General features: G+C 51.8%; 1 protein-coding gene across 1 annotated transcript in view; it reads left to right on the forward strand.

Annotated features, from left to right (window-relative positions):
• LOC142254844 (solute carrier family 22 member 6-A-like) overlaps positions 1 to 19126 on the forward strand; it is a 55392-nt gene extending 36266 nt beyond the window's left edge. Inside the window, exon 10 of the mRNA XM_075326181.1 lies at positions 18843 to 19126. Coding sequence (XP_075182296.1) covers positions 18843 to 18951 — 109 coding nt within the window. The 3' untranslated portion in view covers positions 18952 to 19126. The remainder of the gene's footprint in view (positions 1 to 18842) is intronic.
• Positions 19127 to 19330: the final 204 nt, after the last annotated feature.

Genomic DNA, 19330 nt, shown 5'->3' on the forward strand with positions numbered 1-19330 from the left:
AGGCCTCCTTCACACGTCAGTGTTTCTGGTACGTATGTGCTTTTTTTATACGTACCAGAATTACTGACATACGCAGACACATTATAATCAATGGGTCTGCTCACACATCAGTGATTTTTCACTGAACGTGTCTCTGTGCAGCATACATGGGTGTCCGTGATTCTGCACGGAGACAAGTCCGTTTTTTTCTGGCATCACTGATGACCCACGGACCACACTAGGGTGTGATCCGTGAAACACGTACCGGAAAAACACTGACATATTAAATAATAAACATTTTCACCTAACTTTTCCAGCGATTCGCTGTGCAGCCTCTGCTCTCTGCAGCTCCTGCCCGGCTCATGAATATCCATGAAAGCAGGAACAGCCGACCTGGAAGTAGCTGCAGAGAGCAGTGGGCAGACGCTTCAGAGCCGAGGAGTTCAGCACCATGGACAGTAGGAGGGAAGGCAGGTGAGTAATGTCCATTTGCAATCACGGAGGGACATGTGCGTGTTTTACACGTTAGTGAAGAACGTCAATGTTTTTCACTGATATGTGAAGGGGACCTAAGGCTGAGTTCACACAGGGCATCTTTTTTTTTTTTTTTTTTTTTTATAAACCATCTTTTATTGAAAATAAATCGTTATACATGTACAGTGTATAAAATTAGATGCAATTTCAGAATATCAGATATAGCGTTGATTATGCAAATTATAAGACAGTGTTTTCTTAACTAACCTAATAAATCTAGAACTTCCACAAGCCCTCCCCTTCCCCCTCCCCTTTCCCCAGGCACAAAACATATTTGTAGTAACCTCTTAGCTAAGCCTAAAGGCTGCTTTACACGTGGCGATTTATCGTGCATTCGCATGTGCGATCGCATCCGCCCCCATCGTTTGTGCGTTACGGGCAATTTGTTGCCCGTAGCGCACAAAGTCGTTAACCCCCCGTCAGACGTACTTACCTCCCGAACGACCTCGCTGTGGGCGGCGAACATCCAGTTCCTGAAGAGGGCGGTTTGTTCGGCGTCACAGTGACGTCACACATCGGCTGCCCAATAGAAGCGGAGGGGCGGAGATGAGCGGGACGTAACATCCCGCCCACCTCCTTCCTTCCTAATTGCCTGCGGGACGCAGGTAAGCTGTAGTTCATTGTTACCGAGGTGTCACACGGAGTGATGTGTGCTGCCTCGGGAACAATGAACAAGCGGCGCACAGAAGGACGATCGATTTTTTTTTTTTTTTTTTTTAAATGAGCGACGTGTCAATGAGCAACGATAAAGTGAGTATTTTTGCTCATTCACAGTCGCTTGTAGCTGTCACCCGCTACGTGAAACGATGCCGGATGTGCGTCACTAACGACGTGACCCCGGCGACATATCGTTAGATATATTGTACCGTGTAACGGGGCCTTAATCGGTGTGGTACCTGCAATGAGTTGTCTCATATACCAGTCGGTAAATTGGAAGCATTCGTGTATCGATTGGCGTACCGGGAGTGGTTGTGTATCGATATAGTGTGACCATGTGAAAAAGAAAGGTTCTGTTCTTTTGTCTTTATGTAATAGAGATTCAATCCACTCCATTTGGAATAAGTAATTAATCTTTCTGGATATAAAAGTTAAAGTGGGGACCGTGTTTTGTGCCTATAGATGGAGGATGCTTTTTCGAGTAGCTGCGGCCCAGATAATTAAAATACGTTGTTATCGAGCAGAAAGTCCACCGAGCTGATTTTGTGACAATATATTAAATATTGCCCATTCAGGTGATAGTGTAAAGGGAATATTAAGCGTATTTGTGAGGTAGTCATGAAGAAGTTCCCAGGCCTCTCGGATTTTTGGGCAGTCCCATAGACAGTGGTATGTGTCTGCTGGACACGGGGCATCTTTTGATGCATCTTTGGTGCGTTTCTGACATCACAAAGATGCACCTATATGCATGCATTTGCTTCCTACAGCAAAGTCTGAGATTTAGATTTTCCTGTCCACCCTGGGCATATTTTGTTGGCTGCATCTTGGCTGCGTTTTTGAAGATGCAGCATGTCTATTTCTGTGTTTTGCAGCATTTTGGAGCCCTTCCAGTCAATAGATTTGACTTAAAAATGCATTGGGCAAAATGTGGTAAAAACGCAGTGCGTTTTTGTTGCATTTTTGGTGCATTTGTGATGCACTCAAGATGCACTGGCAAAAAGATGCCACGTGTGAACATAGCCTTACAACATGTACACTATTCTCGGTCTACAGGGCGAGGGGCACGAGTCCATCATGCCCTCAAAGAACACTAGAGTCATCCTTAGGCTAGGTTCGCACATTGCGTCTTTTTGACGCTGCGTTTTTGTGCGTTTTTGGCCGCTAAAAACGCGCAAAAAGGCACTTGCGTCGAAAAAACGCATAAAAAAAACGCATGCGTTTTTGCCGCGATTTGGTGCGTTTTTGGCTGCGTTTTGCTGCGTTTTTGATCTCTGCGTTTTGCTGCGTTTTTCAAATGCATTGCATGGGCGGAAAACGCAGAAAAACGCAGGAAGAAGGGAATTTTGTTACTTACCGTAAATTCCTTTTCTTCTAGCTCCTATTGGGAGACCCAGACGATTGGGTGTATAGCACTGCCCTCCGGAGGCCACACAAAGCAATTACACTAAAAAGTGTAAGGCCCCTCCCCTTCTGGCTATACACCCCCAGTGGGATCACTGGCTCACCAGTTTTAGTGCAAAAGCAAGAAGGAGGAAAGCCAATAACTGGTTTAAACAAATTCACTCCGAAGATACGTCGGAGAACTGAAAACCATTCAACATGAACAACATGTGTACCCGAAAAACAACCAAAAATCCCGAAGGACAACAGGGCGGGTGCTGGGTCTCCCAATAGGAGCTAGAAGAAAAGGAATTTACGGTAAGTAACAAAATTCCCTTCTTCTTCGGCGCTCCATTGGGAGACCCAGACGATTGGGACGTCCAAAAGCTGTCCCTGGGTGGGTAAAGAAATACCTCATGTTAGAGCTGCAAAGACTGCCCTCCCCTACGGGGAGGCAACTGCCGCCTGCAGGGCTCTTCTACCTAGGCTGGCGTCCGCCGAAGCATAGGTATGCACCTGATAATGTTTGGTGAAAGTGTGCAGACTCGACCAGGTGGCTGCCTGGCACACCTGTTGAGCCGTAGCCTGGTGTCGTAATGCCCAGGACGCACCCACGGCTCTGGTAGAATGGGCCTTCAGCCCTGATGGAACCGGAAGCCCAGCAGAACGGTAGGCTTCAAGAATTGGTTCTTTGATCCATCGAGCCAGGGTGGCTTTGGAAGCCTGCGACCCTTTGTGCTTACCAGCGACAAGGACAAAGAGTGCATCAGAGCGGCGCAGGGGCGCCGTGCGGGAAATGTAGATTCTGAGTGCTCTCACCGGATCTAACAAATGTAAATCCTTTTCATACCGGTGAACCGGATGAGGACAAAAGGAAGGTAAGGAGATATCCTGATTAATATGAAACGAGGATACTACCTTAGGGAGAAACTCCTGAATGGGGCGCAGCACTACCTTGTCCTGGTGGACCACCAGGAAGGGAGCCTTGGATGACAGCGCTGCTAGCTCAGACACTCTCCGAAGAGACGTGATCGCTACCAGAAAGGCCACTTTCCGTGATAGTCGAGAGAGTGAAACATCCGTCAGAGACTCGAAAGGCGGCTTCTGGAGAGCAACTAGTACCCTGTTCAGATCCCATGGATCTAACGGCCGCTCGTACGGGGGGACGATATGACAAACCCCCTGCAGGAACGTGCGTACCTGCGGACGTCGTGCTAGACGCTTCTGAAAAAACACCAATAGCGCCGAGACTTGCCCTTTAAGGGAGCCGAGCGACAAGCCCTTTTCCAACCCAGATTGCAGGAAGGAAAGAAAAGTAGGCAATGCCAATGGCCAGGGGGACACTCTTTGTACAGAGCACCAGTAAAAGAAAATCTTCCACTTCCGTGGTAGATCTTAGCAGACGTGGGCGTCATAGCCTGTCTCATGGTGGCAACGACCCCTTGGGATAATCCTGAGGACACTAGGATCTAGGACGCAATGGCCAGACAGTAGGTTCAGGGCCGTAGAATTCAGATGGAAAAACGGCCCTTGGGACAGTAAGTCTGGCCGGTCTGGTAGTGCCCACGGTTGACCGACCGTGAGATGCCTGTCGCCAGAGCTCTTTGATCGTCATGAAAACCGGGACCTTGCTGTTGTGCCGATTCGTGAAACCCGTCCGGGTGCAGAGACCATTCTCCTGCGTCCACGCCCTGGTGACTGAGGAAGTCTGCTTCCCAGTTTTCTACGCCCGGGATGTGAACTGCGGATATGGTGTATGCTCTGTCTTCCACCCCTAGCAGAATCCGGCGGACTTCCTGGGAGGCTCGCCGACTGCATAGTCCGCCTTGGTGGTTGATGTATGCCACCGCTGTGGATTGTCCGACTGAATTCGGATCTGTTTGCCTTCCAGCCACTGCAGGAAGTCTTGCAGGGCAATATACACTGCCCAGAGTTCCAGACAATTGATCTGAAGAGTGGACTCCTCTGAAGAGAGTCCTTGAACGTCTGAGAAAGGGGGACGTTCCTGTGTAGGGACATCGACTTCCCCTCCCATTAGCGAAGAATGTTCTATTGAAGTGGACGCAGATGAAACTGCGTGAAAGGGACTGCCTCTGGATGAGGTGTCTCCTTGAAGGAGAGACTGCACCCCCGTCTGTAGTGACCGCTGTTTGTCCAGTGGAAGCTTCACCATCGCTGAGAGAGTGTGAAACCCCAAGCTAAGATATGCCAGCGATTGGGTTTAACTTTGAAAAGTTGAGGACCCACCCGAAACTTTGGGAAGTCTCCAGCGCCATGTTCAGGCTGTGTTGGCATGCCTCTTAAAAGAGTGCCTTGACAGGTAGATGGTCTAAGTAAGGGATCACAGGGTGACCCTGAGAGTGCGGGAGTGGTCCCACTGCTGCCATGAACTTGGTGAAAACCCGTGGGGCTGTCGCCAGACCGAAGGGTAGGGCTACGAACCGAAGATGCTCGTCTTCAATAACGAATCGTAGCAAACGCCGGTGCTCTGGAGCAATCGGCACGTGGAGATAAGCATCCTGATGTCTATTGATGCTAGGAAATCTCCTTGAGGCAATGACGGAGCGGAGGGATTCCATCCGGAACCGCCTGGTTTTCACGTGCTTGTTGAGCAGTTTAAGGTCCAGAACGGAACGGAAGGAGTCGTCCTATTTTGTCACCCCGACCAGATCGGAGTAAAAAGTGTCTCTTGTTCCTGAGGAGGAACCGGGATTACGACTCCTACTGCCTGCAGAAGAGCCTCGGCTCGGCCGGTGAGGAAGTTTTTGCGACAAACTGTCTCTCACCCACCGGCCATTGACCTGTGGCAGTTAAATGTCGCTAAAGCGGGGGAGCCTGCCACCGACCGCGGACGCGGAGAGAGAGGGCTGAAAGTCATGAGGAAACCGCCTTGGTAGCGGTTCCTCCGGCTGCCTTCTCCGGGCGCGATTGAGCCCGCCAGGAACCTGCGCCCCTCTGAGCCTTTTGAGTCCTGTTGGACGAGGGCAATTGGGACGTGCCCGAGCCTGGGAAGGACCGAAAACTCGACTGTCCCTTCTCCTGATGGGTCTTGTTTGATAGCTGGGGTAAGGAAGAATCCGTACCCTTGGACAGTTGAATGATTTAATCCAACCGCTCACGAAATAGTCTGTCACCAGATAAAGGCAATCTGGTTAAGCACTTTTGTGGAAGCAGCATCTGCTCCAATCCCTTAACACTAGGAGCGTAACAACACGGAGTTGGCGGACGCCACTGACGTACGGCTCGTAGAGTCCAGGACAGCATAAACAGCTTGAGTCGCAATGCCGACATTGCGAGGTGAAGGACGCTACTGCGGCCAAGATGTACATGTGACCGCGTCCCTCTGCGCAATACTAGCTGAAATAGCTTGGAGTGCCTCTATGGCTGCGAATGCCGGGGCAACCGACCCGCCGATAGCTTCATAGACAGATTGCAACCAGAGGGCTATCTGTCTGTCAATGGCATCTTTAAGTGAAGTCCCATCTTCCACTGCAACTATAGATCTAGCCGCAAGCCTGGAGATTGGGGGATCCACCCTTGGAGCGCTTGAGCACGTCAGGGGGGAAGAGACAACGCGTATCCTCAATACGGTTGGAGAAAACGCTTATCGGGATAAGCGTGGTGTTCCTGGACTGCTTCTCTGGAGTCAGAGTGACCAGAAAAGTACTCAATATACGCTTGAGATACCGAAATAGGGATTTCTTCTGCTGTGAAGCTGACCCCTCCACTGGAGGAGTTGAGGGAGAAATACCCAACCTTCCATTGATGGACGCTATAAGATTATTCACTATAGCGTCACCATCCGGTGTATCCGGATTGAGAGCGGTCTCAGGATCAGAGTCCTGAACAGCTACGTCTGCATCATCATACAGAGAGTACTGTGATGAAGTCGAGGGCCGTTCTTAGGGAGCTCGCTTAGGCCGTCTGGGACTGTCGTCCGTGTCAGAGCCTGCACCCTGGGATGCATGGGACCCTCCTGGAGCCATGATTTGTTTCGAAATCAGGGTGGCCAGGGGCATTGAATCAACATTGCCCAAGGTCTGTCTGGACTGCAAAGTCTGTAAGATGTTAGTCATAGTCACAGACAATATATCAGCGGAAACTGCAACTCCGTCCCTGTCCCTGGACAGGGATCACAGGTGGTTCTTTTGGCCACCTGTAGCAGAGACCCCGTTGAGTAATTGCACACACTGGGGGTCCTGGAACAGTATCGCATGCAGTACAAGCAGCATAGAAAGCCTGTGCCTTGGCACCCATGCTGTTTTTTTTTTTTTTTTTGTTTTTTTTTTTTTTCGCTGTTGCTGTCTAGCCATCTAGGAGCATTAGCCAAGAATAGCGACCGTACAGTGCAATGTATGGCATACAAGCATGAAGTACAATAAACACTTCAGCACATGCAGTACAAGGAGCATAGAAAGCCTGTGCCTTGGCACCTTTGCTTTTCTGCTGCCGTTGTCTAGTTATTCAGGAGCATTAGCCAAGAAAAGCGACATACAGTGAATGTATAGCATACAAGCATGAAAATAACCACTGCAGCACATGCAATCCAAGCAGCATTGAAAGCTTGTGCCTTAGCACCCTTGCTTTTCTGCTGCTGTTGTCTAGTCATCAAGGAGCATTAGCCAAGAATAGCGACATGCAGTGAATGTACAAGCATGAAAACAAACTCTGCAGTACATGCAATCCAAGCAGCATTGAAAGCTTGTGCCTTAGCACCATTGCTGTTTGCTGCCGCTGTCTAGCCATCTAGGCGGGTAGACAGCCAAGAATAGCCCTTACAGTGCAATGTAAAGCATACAAGCATAAAGGACACATGACACTGCAGCACATGCAAGACAAGCAGCATATAGAGTCTGTGCTTTAGCACCCCTGATCTTTTGCTGCTGTTTCTAGGTCTGCATCCTGAATAGCGACCGTACAAAAGTACAACAGGACTGTGAGGTAAATCCGGAGATATGACGATAAATCATGATATTCAAGTATGTCAGGAAGCCCTCTCCTGGTGTCACCCCCCCTTTCCTTCACACAACTGGTTTAGCAACAAATCCCATGGCCATGTCCTGTGATATGGAAATTAGGTGGCTTAGGGACAATGGACACAGGATGACTCCCTGCCGTCACCCTGTAGTAGGAGCTGCTATCTAATTAGCAAGGCTATGGAAATAGCCAGACAGAACGACTCCAGTAAAAAATGGTTCATATCTCGCAAGCCATATTTCCGATAAATATGGCAACCATAAAAATGGTGTCTCCGCATGTGGACGATGCCGGCACCCCCTTTTTATGGGAGCAGGACATTGGGAAATGCCCCAGGCGTGATATCAGCCAATGGGGAACTGGCAGACAGGTCATGAGTCCCCTCGTTCTGTAGCTAAATTCATAACTGTCACAATGAGAGCATTGGCGTCCGCCTACGACGCTCCCAGGCAAAGTTATGGCCAATATCCCCTTTGCTGGATAATTCTGATCCATGCAGGGGGAGTGGCAGTGCTTCCCTGTGAGGTCACTAAGGTAGGAGGGGACCTGGATCTGCCCAGGTTGATAACCCTACTTCGGCCATTTTCCAGTGTTCTTCTGCTCGGGGGCCTGGTTGGGAAAGACCTGTGAGGGAGTTCCTGGAAACCTGGTCTACAGCGCCCCCCTGTGGCCAGACGCAACAAGGTAACTGCTGGAACTGTGTATGCCTGTTTGTAACCCATGCTTTGATTGTAACTGTACTCTGACATATGTATATTCTGTAGATTCCCTATTGTATATATTGTAGTTCTAGTGTGCTTTAGGCTGATTAAATTATATAATTAATCTTGGGCTGTTCTGTTATCTCGATCTTGAATCCCACGTCTGTGTGTTCGGCTAATAGTTACCGTAAATCGGTTGGTGGCAGCGAGTTGTGCCAAGGATTATTGTGGGGAGGCCAGTGAGATTCGGGAAGATATTATATATTCCGCCCGCGGAGGTCGGGGGAATATATACCCTACTCTCACCGGGGACCCTTCAATAATCGGCATAAGTAGTATAGCGGCCTCCTTGCTTATTGTCGGGCAATTCCATAATTGGCCTGACTATAAGAGGGGCGCTAGAGAGCGCGTCACGTGCTCTGTCTGTCGGTCGGGAGGTATAAAGGAGGGGTGACCCCCCTTGTTACCCCCCGATTGTGACGTACTGGTAGCCAGCGCGGGGGATTTCTGAGTGACCCCCCCCAGGTGGTTTGTGACATATTGGTGGCATAGCGGTGGGATCGAGATAATAGTGTGTGTGAGTGTGAGACCCATACTCCCAGACACTAAAGACTGCCTGCAGCAGCTGTGGCTGCTGGGGTCTTCAGACTAGCTCAACACTAGAGTGTCAGAGTGCAGATACTGTAAGGTGTGTGGAGGCATCAGGTGTCAGTTCTGTGTCAGTGACCAAAAGTCTGCAAGAATGGCTGATGGCACCAGGAGCAGAGCTATGCAACTGGCCAATGCTAAGGCAGGAGCCGAAGAGAGGGAGGACGGTGCTGTGGACAGCAATGAGGAGGTTGCCCACGAGTCCTCCAGGAGCTCGACGCCAGAAAACCGTTCTGCCGAGGACATTGCGCAACCTGGCACTGCTGGACAAGATGAGGAGGAGCTCACCCAAGGTTCCTCAACGAGCCAGATGCCAGCCCTCCGCTCTGAAAGGGACAGTGAATCACCAGGCTCCGCAGCGTGCCGCAGATCACCACGTGCCATTCCACCGAGCCTGGGAGGCTCGGATAGCCTTCTTCAAATGGCTATGGCCCTTCTCCAGGCTGGAGACCAGAAGGGCTACAAGGAACTCCTGGCAGAGCGCAGGGCAGAGCGGCACGCAGAGCGTGAGGCTGCGGAGCGAGAGCGGCAGGCAGCGCGTGAAGAGCGAGAGCGACAGGCAGACCGTGACTACCAGCTGCAGCTAGCTCAGCTCCGGCCCTCATCAGCCACATGTGACCTTCGAGACACCAAACTTCCAAAGGTCCGTGTTGAGGACTTCCCAGTGCTGGAGAAGGATGGAGACTTGGACTCTTTCTTGACTGCTTTTGAACGGACTTGCTTGCAGCACCATCTGGACAAGGACCAGTGGGCCAAATACCTGACCCCCCGTTTAAGGGGTAAGGCCCTGGATGTCCTTGGGGACTTGCCTGCTGAGGCAGATCAGGGCTACGACACCATCAAGCGGGCCCTGATCCAACAGTACAACCTCACTCCAGAGTCCTACCGCAAGAAGTTCCGGAGCCTACAGAAGGGACCAAAGGACTCCTGGGCTGACCACCGGCGGGCACTTGCCCGAGCTGCCGACCACTGGACCCAAGGCCTGCAGCTTTCCACCGGACCGGAGATCCTGGACTTGTTCATCACGGAGCAACTCTTGTGGAACTGCCCTGAGGATCTCCGCCAGTTCATCCGAGACCAGAAGCCAAAGGGGTCCACGGCTACAGCTGCCCTTGCCGATGACTACACCAACAACCGGGCCCCTGAGGCCAGGAGAGCGGCCACCAGCAGCACCTGGAGAGGGGGTAAGATGAATTCGGCGACTGCCCCACCTGCCCCTAGACTGCAGGGGGTGTCCCCCTCAACTCCCCTCTCCAGGCCCGTGGCGGAACCAAGACGGTGCCACCAGTGCAACCTACCTGGACACTTCAAGGCCATGTGCCCTCAGCGTCCCAAGGCCCCGGCTCCGTCCCCGTCCCAAGGGCCGCCCAAGGTGTATTGTGTGGGTGGGGGTGGTGGTAGGTCCCTGGACAGCTTCCAACCTGTCACCGTCGGCCGGTCTGTGACCATAGGACTGCGAGACAGCGCCTCGGAGGTGACTCTGGTGCGGCCTGAGATGGTGTCCCCCCAAGACTTGATCCCTGGAAAAACCCTCGCTGTCTCCGGGATTGGAGGCATTGACCCGGCGCTGCCTGTTGCTGACATTTATGTGGACTGGGGCGCAGGGCGAGGGGTGAGGGAGGTGGGGGTAACTGATCGGATCCCCGCAAACGTGCTACTTGGGACAGATTTGGGGCAGATAACCTCCCAGTTTGGGCCCCAACCAAGGGCTGAACCTTCAGCCAGTACTGACATGCCTCCGGACAATGTTAATGTGTTATCTATGAATGATGTAAGGGAGGAGGGAGTGAACTCTGATATTTCTGCTTGCATAGACACCATAGACACACACACAGCTGCAGCTGTGACAGGGGAGGGGGTCAGAGAAAGGTGTGACAATGCCTCTACAAGTAACCAGCCTGTGAGCTGGGATCTGTTGCCCTCTGCAGGGATAAGCAGAGAGCCGGGTGCTGCAGGGGGAGGACCAGTGTGTGGGGTGGGGGCTACCACAGCAAATGTGGGGTCCCCAGAGATTTCACAGCGGGGTTCTGTTGCTGCAGGAGGGGAACAGGCAGGTGAGATTGGGGCCGGTCCAGGAGCGGAAGTGCTCCCAGGTAAGATCTCGGTGCATGGTTCCCCCACAACCGGGGTGTCAGGAAGCCAGGTAGGTCTGCCTGAACCGGCGACTTGGTCAGGAACGGAGGAGGAGCAGGCACGACCCACGGTCGCAGCGGCTGTGGCCGCTGTCACCCGCAGTGGGAGTGCTGGAAGCCAAGGGGCCTCCCGGAGGTCCGATAGCTCTTCCCCTTCTGACCAAGTGGCAGCCGAGTCAGGTGGAGGCCAGGACACAGGTCCCGGGGTACTGACTGAAGATGTGACAGTCTCGTCGATTCTGGCCACATCTAGTCAGGGGTTTCAGGCAGCGTTAGAAGCTGACGACAGCCTGAAAGCTCTTAAGGAGCAGGCGGCACAGCCTCCCTCGGACTCGGACCCGGAGCGAGTGGTCTGGGACCAAGGACGGCTGTACCGGGCCACGGTCCAGCAGGGTTCACCGGAGGCGTGGCCCAGGGACCGACAGTTAGTGGTACCCTATCCGTTCCGGACGGAGTTGTTGCGGATCGCACATGAGATTCCGATGGCCGGACACCTAGGGATCGCTAAGACCAAGGCCAGGTTAAACCAGCATTTCTACTGGCCAAAAATGGGGGCCGATGTGGCTGCCTACTGCCGTTCGTGTGAAACCTGTCAGAGAGTGGGGAAGGCGGGGCCACACCCCAAAGCCCCACTAGTATCTCTGCCAATCATCGATGAGCCTTTCAGGAGGGTGGCTGTGGATCTGGTCGGCCCGCTGGCCATCCCCAGCAGCTCCGGGAAACGCTTCATACTGACGGTAGTGGACTATGCCACCCGGTACCCAGAAGCAGTGGCCTTGTCGTCCATTCGGGCTGACAAGGTGGCCACCGCATTGCTGGAGATTTTCTCCCGAGTGGGTTTTCCCCAGGAAATGCTCACTGACCGGGGGACCCAATTCATGTCCCAGCTGATGGAGGCCCTCTGTAAGCAAGTCCAGGTGCGACATCTGGTGGCCAGCCCGTACCATCCACAGACTAATGGCCTGTGCGAGCGGTTCAATGGCACCTTAAAGCAGATGCTTAAGATGTTGGTCGACTCCCATGGGCGTGACTGGGAGCGGTATCTCCCACACCTGTTATTTGCTTACCGGGAGGTTCCACAGGCCTCAACAGGATTCTCACCGTTTGAGCTCCCGTACGGGCGACGTGTGCGGGGCCCCCTGGCTCTGGTGAAAGAGGCTTGGGAAGGGGATTTGGCCACCCCTGGAGTGTCGGTTATCGAGTATGTCATGCGCTTCCGGGACAAAATGCAGGCCTTGACGCAACTGGTACACGACAATATGGCTCAAGCCCAGGCCGATCAGAAGCGTTGGTACGACCAGAACGCTTGTGAGAGGACCTACCAAGTGGGTCAAAAGGTGTGGGTACTGGTCCCCGTACCACAGGACAAGCTTCAGGCAGCCTGGGAAGGCCCATACCTCGTGTACCAGCAGCTCAACCCTGTGACGTACCTGGTCACCCTGGACCCTGCCCGTGGAAGGCGGAAGCCCTTCCATGTGAACATGATGAAGGCACATCATGAGCGGGAGGCATGTGCGCTCCCCGTGTGCAACCTGCCCGAGGAGGGAGAAGCGGAAACCCTCTTGGATATGCTAGCCCAGGTTAGGGCAGGCGGATCCATTGAGGATGTGGAGGTTGGCCACCAGCTCTTGGAGGACCAACGGTCCCAGCTGTGGGCCACCCTACACCCCTTCCGGGGGTTGTTTACCAACCAGCCCGGAAGGACTGACTTGGCTGTCCATCACGTGGACACTGGGGATCATCCCCCGATCCGGCGTTCAGCATATCGGGTCTCCCTGGAGGTGCAGCAACACATGCGCCAGGAGATTGACGAGATGCTGAAGCTGGGGGTGATCCAGGCATCCAACAGCGCTTGGGCCTCGCCTGTAGTCCTCGTCCCTAAGAAGGACCGAACCACTCGGTTCTGCGTGGACTACAGGGGGCTCAATGCGGTCACGGTCGCCGATGCGTACCCAATGCCACGCATCGATGACCTGCTCGATCAGTTGGCCGGGGCTCAGTACCTGACCATCATGGATCTGAGCCGGGGATATTGGCAGATCCCCCTGACTCGCAAGGCCAGGGAACGCTCTGCCTTTATTACCCCATTTGGACTGTACGAGTCCACGGTGATGCCATTCGGGATGAGGAATGCCCCTGCCACTTTCCAGCGGATGGTCAACACCCTGCTCAAGGGACTTGAAGGGTACGCGGCCGCGTACCTGGATGACATTGCCGTCTTCAGTCCCACCTGGGAGGACCACCTAGAGCATCTAGCACAGGTGCTCAGGCGGATCCACCGGGCAGGTTTGACCATCAAGCCGGGAAAGTGTCAGCTGGCCATGAGCGAGGTCCAGTACCTCGGTCACCGGGTAGGTGGGAGAACACTGAAGCCCGAGCCTGAGAAAGTGGAAGCCATCGCATCCTGGCCCACCCCCAGGACCAAGAAGCAGGTGATGTCCTTCTTGAGGACCGCTGGGTACTATAGGAGGTTTGTTCCATGCTATAGTAGCCTGGCAAAGCCCTTGACGGACCTCACCAAGAAGAAGCTGCCCTCTGCAGTCGATTGGACAATGGACTGCGAGACAGCCTTCCGGGCCCTAAAGGACGCCCTGTCCAGCCCGCCCGTGCTACAGGCAGCCGACTTCACGCGGCCGTTTGTAGTACAGACCGACGCCAGTGACTTCGGCCTCGGTGCGGTGCTCAGCCAGGTGGACTCTGCGAGCCAAGAGCACCCAGTCTTGTACCTGAGCAGGAAGCTGTTACCAAGGGAAGTTGCCTATTCCACGATGGAGAAGGAGTGCCTGGCCATAGTGTGGGCCCTGCAGCGTCTGCAACCCTATCTATACGGGCGCCACTTCATCGTGGAGACGGACCACAATCCCCTCAGCTGGTTGCACACCGTCTCTGGGACGAATGGGCGATTGTTGCGATGGAGCCTTGCGCTCCAGCAATACAACTTCACCATTCGCCACAAAAGGGGCCGTGACCACGGTAACGCAGACGGGCTGTCCCGACAAGGAGAGGTCGCGGACGGGCGCACGGGGGAACACCGGAGTGTGCTGCCCCCTAGCGCCCTCAAAAGGGGGGAGGTGTGAGGTAAATCCGGAGATATGACGATAAATCATGATATTCAAGTATGTCAGGAAGCCCTCTCCTGGTGTCACCCCCCCTTTCCTTCACACAACTGGTTTAGCAACAAATCCCATGGCCATGTCCTGTGATATGGAAATTAGGTGGCTTAGGGACAATGGACACAGGATGACTCCCTGCCGTCACCCTGTAGTAGGAGCTGCTATCTAATTAGCAAGGCTATGGAAATAGCCAGACAGAACGACTCCAGTAAAAAATGGTTCATATCTCGCAAGCCATATTTCCGATAAATATGGCAACCATAAAAATGGTGTCTCCGCATGTGGACGATGCCGGCACCCCCTTTTTATGGGAGCAGGACATTGGGAAATGCCCCAGGCGTGATATCAGCCAATGGGGAACTGGCAGACAGGTCATGAGTCCCCTCGTTCTGTAGCTAAATTCATAACTGTCACAATGAGAGCATTGGCGTCCGCCTACGACGCTCCCAGGCAAAGTTATGGCCAATATCCCCTTTGCTGGATAATTCTGATCCATGCAGGGGGAGTGGCAGTGCTTCCCTGTGAGGTCACTAAGGTAGGAGGGGACCTGGATCTGCCCAGGTTGATAACCCTACTTCGGCCATTTTCCAGTGTTCTTCTGCTCGGGGGCCTGGTTGGGAAAGACCTGTGAGGGAGTTCCTGGAAACCTGGTCTACAGCGCCCCCCTGTGGCCAGACGCAACAAGGTAACTGCTGGAACTGTGTATGCCTGTTTGTAACCCATGCTTTGATTGTAACTGTACTCTGACATATGTATATTCTGTAGATTCCCTATTGTATATATTGTAGTTCTAGTGTGCTTTAGGCTGATTAAATTATATAATTAATCTTGGGCTGTTCTGTTATCTCGATCTTGAATCCCACGTCTGTGTGTTCGGCTAATAGTTACCGTAAATCGGTTGGTGGCAGCGAGTTGTGCCAAGGATTATTGTGGGGATGCCAGTGAGATTCGGGAAGATATTATATATTCCGCCCTCGGAGGTCGGGGGAATATATACCCTACTCTCACCGGGGACCCTTCAATAATCGGCATAAGTAGTATAGCGGCCTCCTTGCTTATTGTCGGGCAATTCCATAATTGGCCTGACTATAAGAGGGGCGCTAGAGAGCGCGTCACGTGCTCTGTCTGTCGGTCGGGAGGTATAAAGGAGGGGTGACCCCCCTTGTTACCCCCCGATTGTGACGTACTGGTAGCCAGCGCGGGGGATTTCTGAGTGACCCCCCCCCCGGTGGTTTGTGACAAGGACACTTCGGCATTAGTGGGTCAGCACTTTAGTTGCCGCTTACCGCCCGCACAAAAGCGGGTGTGTGGCGCCGGAATCCTGTGCCGGCAGCTCAGCGCTTGTCTCCGTTTTCCCGCTCTGCGTGCCGGAATGGCTGCCGGCGTCCAGAGGAGAGGGGCGGGCCGAGGGCGTGCCCGAGACAAGAGCGGGAACCCGGCGCCCACTGTGTCTAGTGCAGGGGGCTGGAGAATGCAAATAAGGCTCCAGCCCTCGGCGCTGCTATAGAACAGCGTCTCTCCCTTTCCCTGAGTGACAGGGTGGGGGCGGGAACGAAGCGGCGCTAGGCCGCAAAAGCCGGGGACTAAAGTTAGAAGCGCCGCCGCCGTAAAAGCGCGGTCGGCGCGTCCCCGGCGCACTACAAGTCGCAGCTGCGCCGCCGCTCCAGGGCCGGTCGGCGCGGCGGTCCCCACACGTAAAGTCCCCCAGTAATCTGCAGGGACTATAAGCCCAGCGCACAGCGCTACAGTCCCCGGCGCACTAGCACACCCAGCAAGCCTGGAGTGTGCGTGGCCTGCCATACGGGGACACAGAGTACCTGAAAGTTGCAGGGCCTTGTCCCTGAACGGCACTCCCGCTCCACATCCAGCAGGTTCTATGGGTCTGTGGATGGAGCCCGGCCTCAGGGCTTGGTGGCCGGAAAGATCCCACTTCCTCAGAGCCCCTCAGGGGGATGGGGAAGGAAAACAGCATGTGGGCTCCAGCCTCCGTACCAGCAATAGGTACCTCAACCTTACAAACCGCAAGTGGGGTGAGAAGGGAGCATGCTGGGGGCCCTAGTATGGGCCCTCTTTTCTTCCATCCGATATAGTCAGCAGCTACTGCTGACTAAACAGTGGAGCTTATGCATGGATGTCTGACCTCCTTCGCACAAAGCAGAAAACTGGTGAGCCAGTGATCCCACTGGGGGTGTATAGCCAGAAGGGGAGGGGCCTTACACTTTTTAGTGTAATTGCTTTGTGTGGCCTCCGGAGGCAGTAGCTATACACCCAATCGTCTGGGTCTCCCAATGGAGCGCCGAAGAAAGAACTGACATGTCCATTTTTTTTTTTTTTAACTCAAAAACGCAGGAAAAAAAACAGATGTGTGCGGACAGCAAAAATGAAAACTCATAGACTTTGCTGGGGAAGCAAAGTCCTGCAGTTTTAAGGCCAAAAACGCACCCGAAAAACGTGCAAAAATGCACTGTGCGCACATAGCCTTAAGGTTGACCCTGACACTGGCTGCCTTTACTCCTATTCACCAGGCATGACGGGAGGAATGCTCTAAACCTGTCTCAAAAGTCAGACAGAGAGCCCAGGAAAATTTAGCAAGTATTAAGAACTTGATGGTTTATATTCCTATTTCCCTCCAAAACTATTTTGAAACAGAACCCCCAAAAAGTCTTTTTTTTTTTTTTTTTTTTTTTTTAAAGGGTATTTTTGGAAAAAAAAAAACCAAAACCCTGACCCAATGCTGCAGCTTGCTTTAAAAAAAAAACAAAAAAGAAAAACTTTTCTTCACTTCTCCTGGTGTCTGTTATTGTCTGCAGCGTTGACATTACAGTAACAATGCTGCAGCCAATCACTGAGCTCAGCATCTCTGGGTGGCTAGTGCTGTCAACTCGGGCAGAACCGCTGAGCTCAATTATTGTCAGCAGCACTGACATCATGGTAAATAGCGCTGCAGCCAATCACTGACCTCAGCAGCTCCAGGTGGCTAGAGCTGTCAACACGGGCAGAACCGCTGAGCTCCGTTATTGGCTGCAGCGTTGACAACGTGACTTCAGCACTGCAGACAATAACTGCTATCGTGAGCAGTGGCGGAGACTTAGCACTGGATCTGGGGAGGAGTTGTTTTTTGTGTTTGTTTTTTTGTTTGTTTGTTTGTTTTTTTTTAAACAAACGGCAGTCAGGGAACATGGGGTTTTCTGAAATCAGCATACCCCTTTTAAAGGATATTGCCAATGCAAAGTGGATACTGGCATTATCCTTCAGGTTCTGATTCCGACCATTTCATTGATTTAAATAGTAGTTTGCAAAAGACACTTGTAAGTCACGCATTATATGTTTTAACAGCTAAAACCAAATGCATAAAAAACTCTGCATACATGTGTCCTACAATGCCCTACCCAGGGTAACCGTCTACATACTGGAAGTGAGTCGCATAAGGCTTGATGACCGATTCCCTTGAACTCAAGGGTTGCATGTAAAGTAAATTGAAGTAATAGTCTTAAAGCGGTTGTCCGCCTTTTGGTTTCAATTTTTTTCTTCCTTAAATACATATCTTTATCTATTTTTTTTATACTAGATTTGCGCTAAAATTTTGCTCTGTTAGCCTTCTACAGCCTCTGTGTCGCACTGTCTATGGCTGGCTGCAGAATGAGTTATCTGAGAATCCGTCAGCGAGTTCATTCTGACGATCCAGTGGGAGAGTTTCAAATCATCTGTCTTTTCTGAGTTCCTTTCAGCTGATTTATGATCGATAGTAACTGTCTCTCTATCTCTCTCCCAGTCTCTGTCTGTCTCTGTCTGTCTCTGTCTGTCTCTGTCTGTCTCTGTCTGTCTCTGTATGTTTCTCTGTCTCTGTGTGTCTGTCTGTCTGTCTGTCTCTCTCTCTGTCTTTCTCTGTCTGTCTGTCTGTTTCTTTCCCCGACTGCCTCTTTCTCTGTCTCTGTCTCTTTCCCTTTCTCTTTCCCTTTCTCTGTCTCTTTCCCTTTCTCTGTCTCTTTCCCTTTCTCTGTCTCTTTCCCTTTCTCTGTCTCTTTCCCGGTCTCTGTCTCTTTCCCGGTCTCTGTCTCTTTCCCGGTCTCTGTCTCTTTCCCGGTCTCTGTCTCTTTCCCGGTCTCTGTCTCTTTCCCGGTCTCTGTCTCTTTCCCGGTCTCTGTCTCTTTCCCTGTCTCTGTCTCCCTCTCTCTCTTTCCCTGTTTCTCCGTCTCTTTCCCTGTCTGTGCCTATCCCTTTTCCTGTCTATTTGTGTCTGTCTGTCTCTTTTCTTGTCTGCCTCTTACTCTGTCTGTGCCTATGTCTGTCTGTCTCTTTCTGTCTCTATCAGTCTCCCCACGACCTCTTATTACCTCACACATAAGCTTCTTATGCTAAGAATCACCTTAGTTCCTATAGTAACCAATCACAGCTCCTATTAATAACCTATAGCTCGCAGCTTCATTGACTTTAATGGAGGCAGGTTTTTTGGAGAGTAACTATACAGCGCAGGGTTAAATTTTCCTGTCAAAACAGTCTGACGTTCCCTGAGTCACATGAGGTGTCTGTGATTGTAAATGCGACAGTGCGGATTCCTTTAGCGGACACACACACACACACACACACACACACACACACACTCAGCTTTATATATTAGATATATATACTGGATATCTCTGGTTTATACTCAACAGTTTGTATTTCTAGTATCTGTCTATGTACCGTAACTCAACTTTTTTTTTCAAATTTATTTACTATAGGTCTATAAAGAAAGAATTACAAAAAGTCATCTATAAGGAGGAGGTGCCTCTTACCCAAAGCCAGAAACTACATCACGTGCAAAAAATCCACTTGATTGACACTGTGTGATTATTTCCATATTAGGAATCGCCGCAAACTTTGTATTAAAGGACATGGACACCTTTGGGGACAATTTCTTTACTTAGTGCATGTATTTTGTGCTGTTAATAATTTTTGCAATTTGCTGTCATTAATTGGGTTGCACCATTTGGCTTTTACAGGCTCTTTTGTCTCCATGAACATTTGCTGGCTACAAAATGAGTTATTTAAGAGTCAGTAAGTTTGGTCTGATCGGAGTCTGTAGCTTTTTGTATCTGTCTTTTTTGAGCTCATGTCAACTGATCTATGACCATAAAGTTCAGCTCAACTTCTTTGTGGCCGTAATTCAGTAGAAATAGTTAGAAACTCCTATCAGAACAAGCTCACTGACAAATTCTTAGATAACTAA

This window comes from Anomaloglossus baeobatrachus, chromosome 10, assembly GCF_048569485.1.
Source record: "Anomaloglossus baeobatrachus isolate aAnoBae1 chromosome 10, aAnoBae1.hap1, whole genome shotgun sequence".
Lineage (NCBI taxonomy): Eukaryota > Metazoa > Chordata > Amphibia > Anura > Aromobatidae > Anomaloglossus > Anomaloglossus baeobatrachus.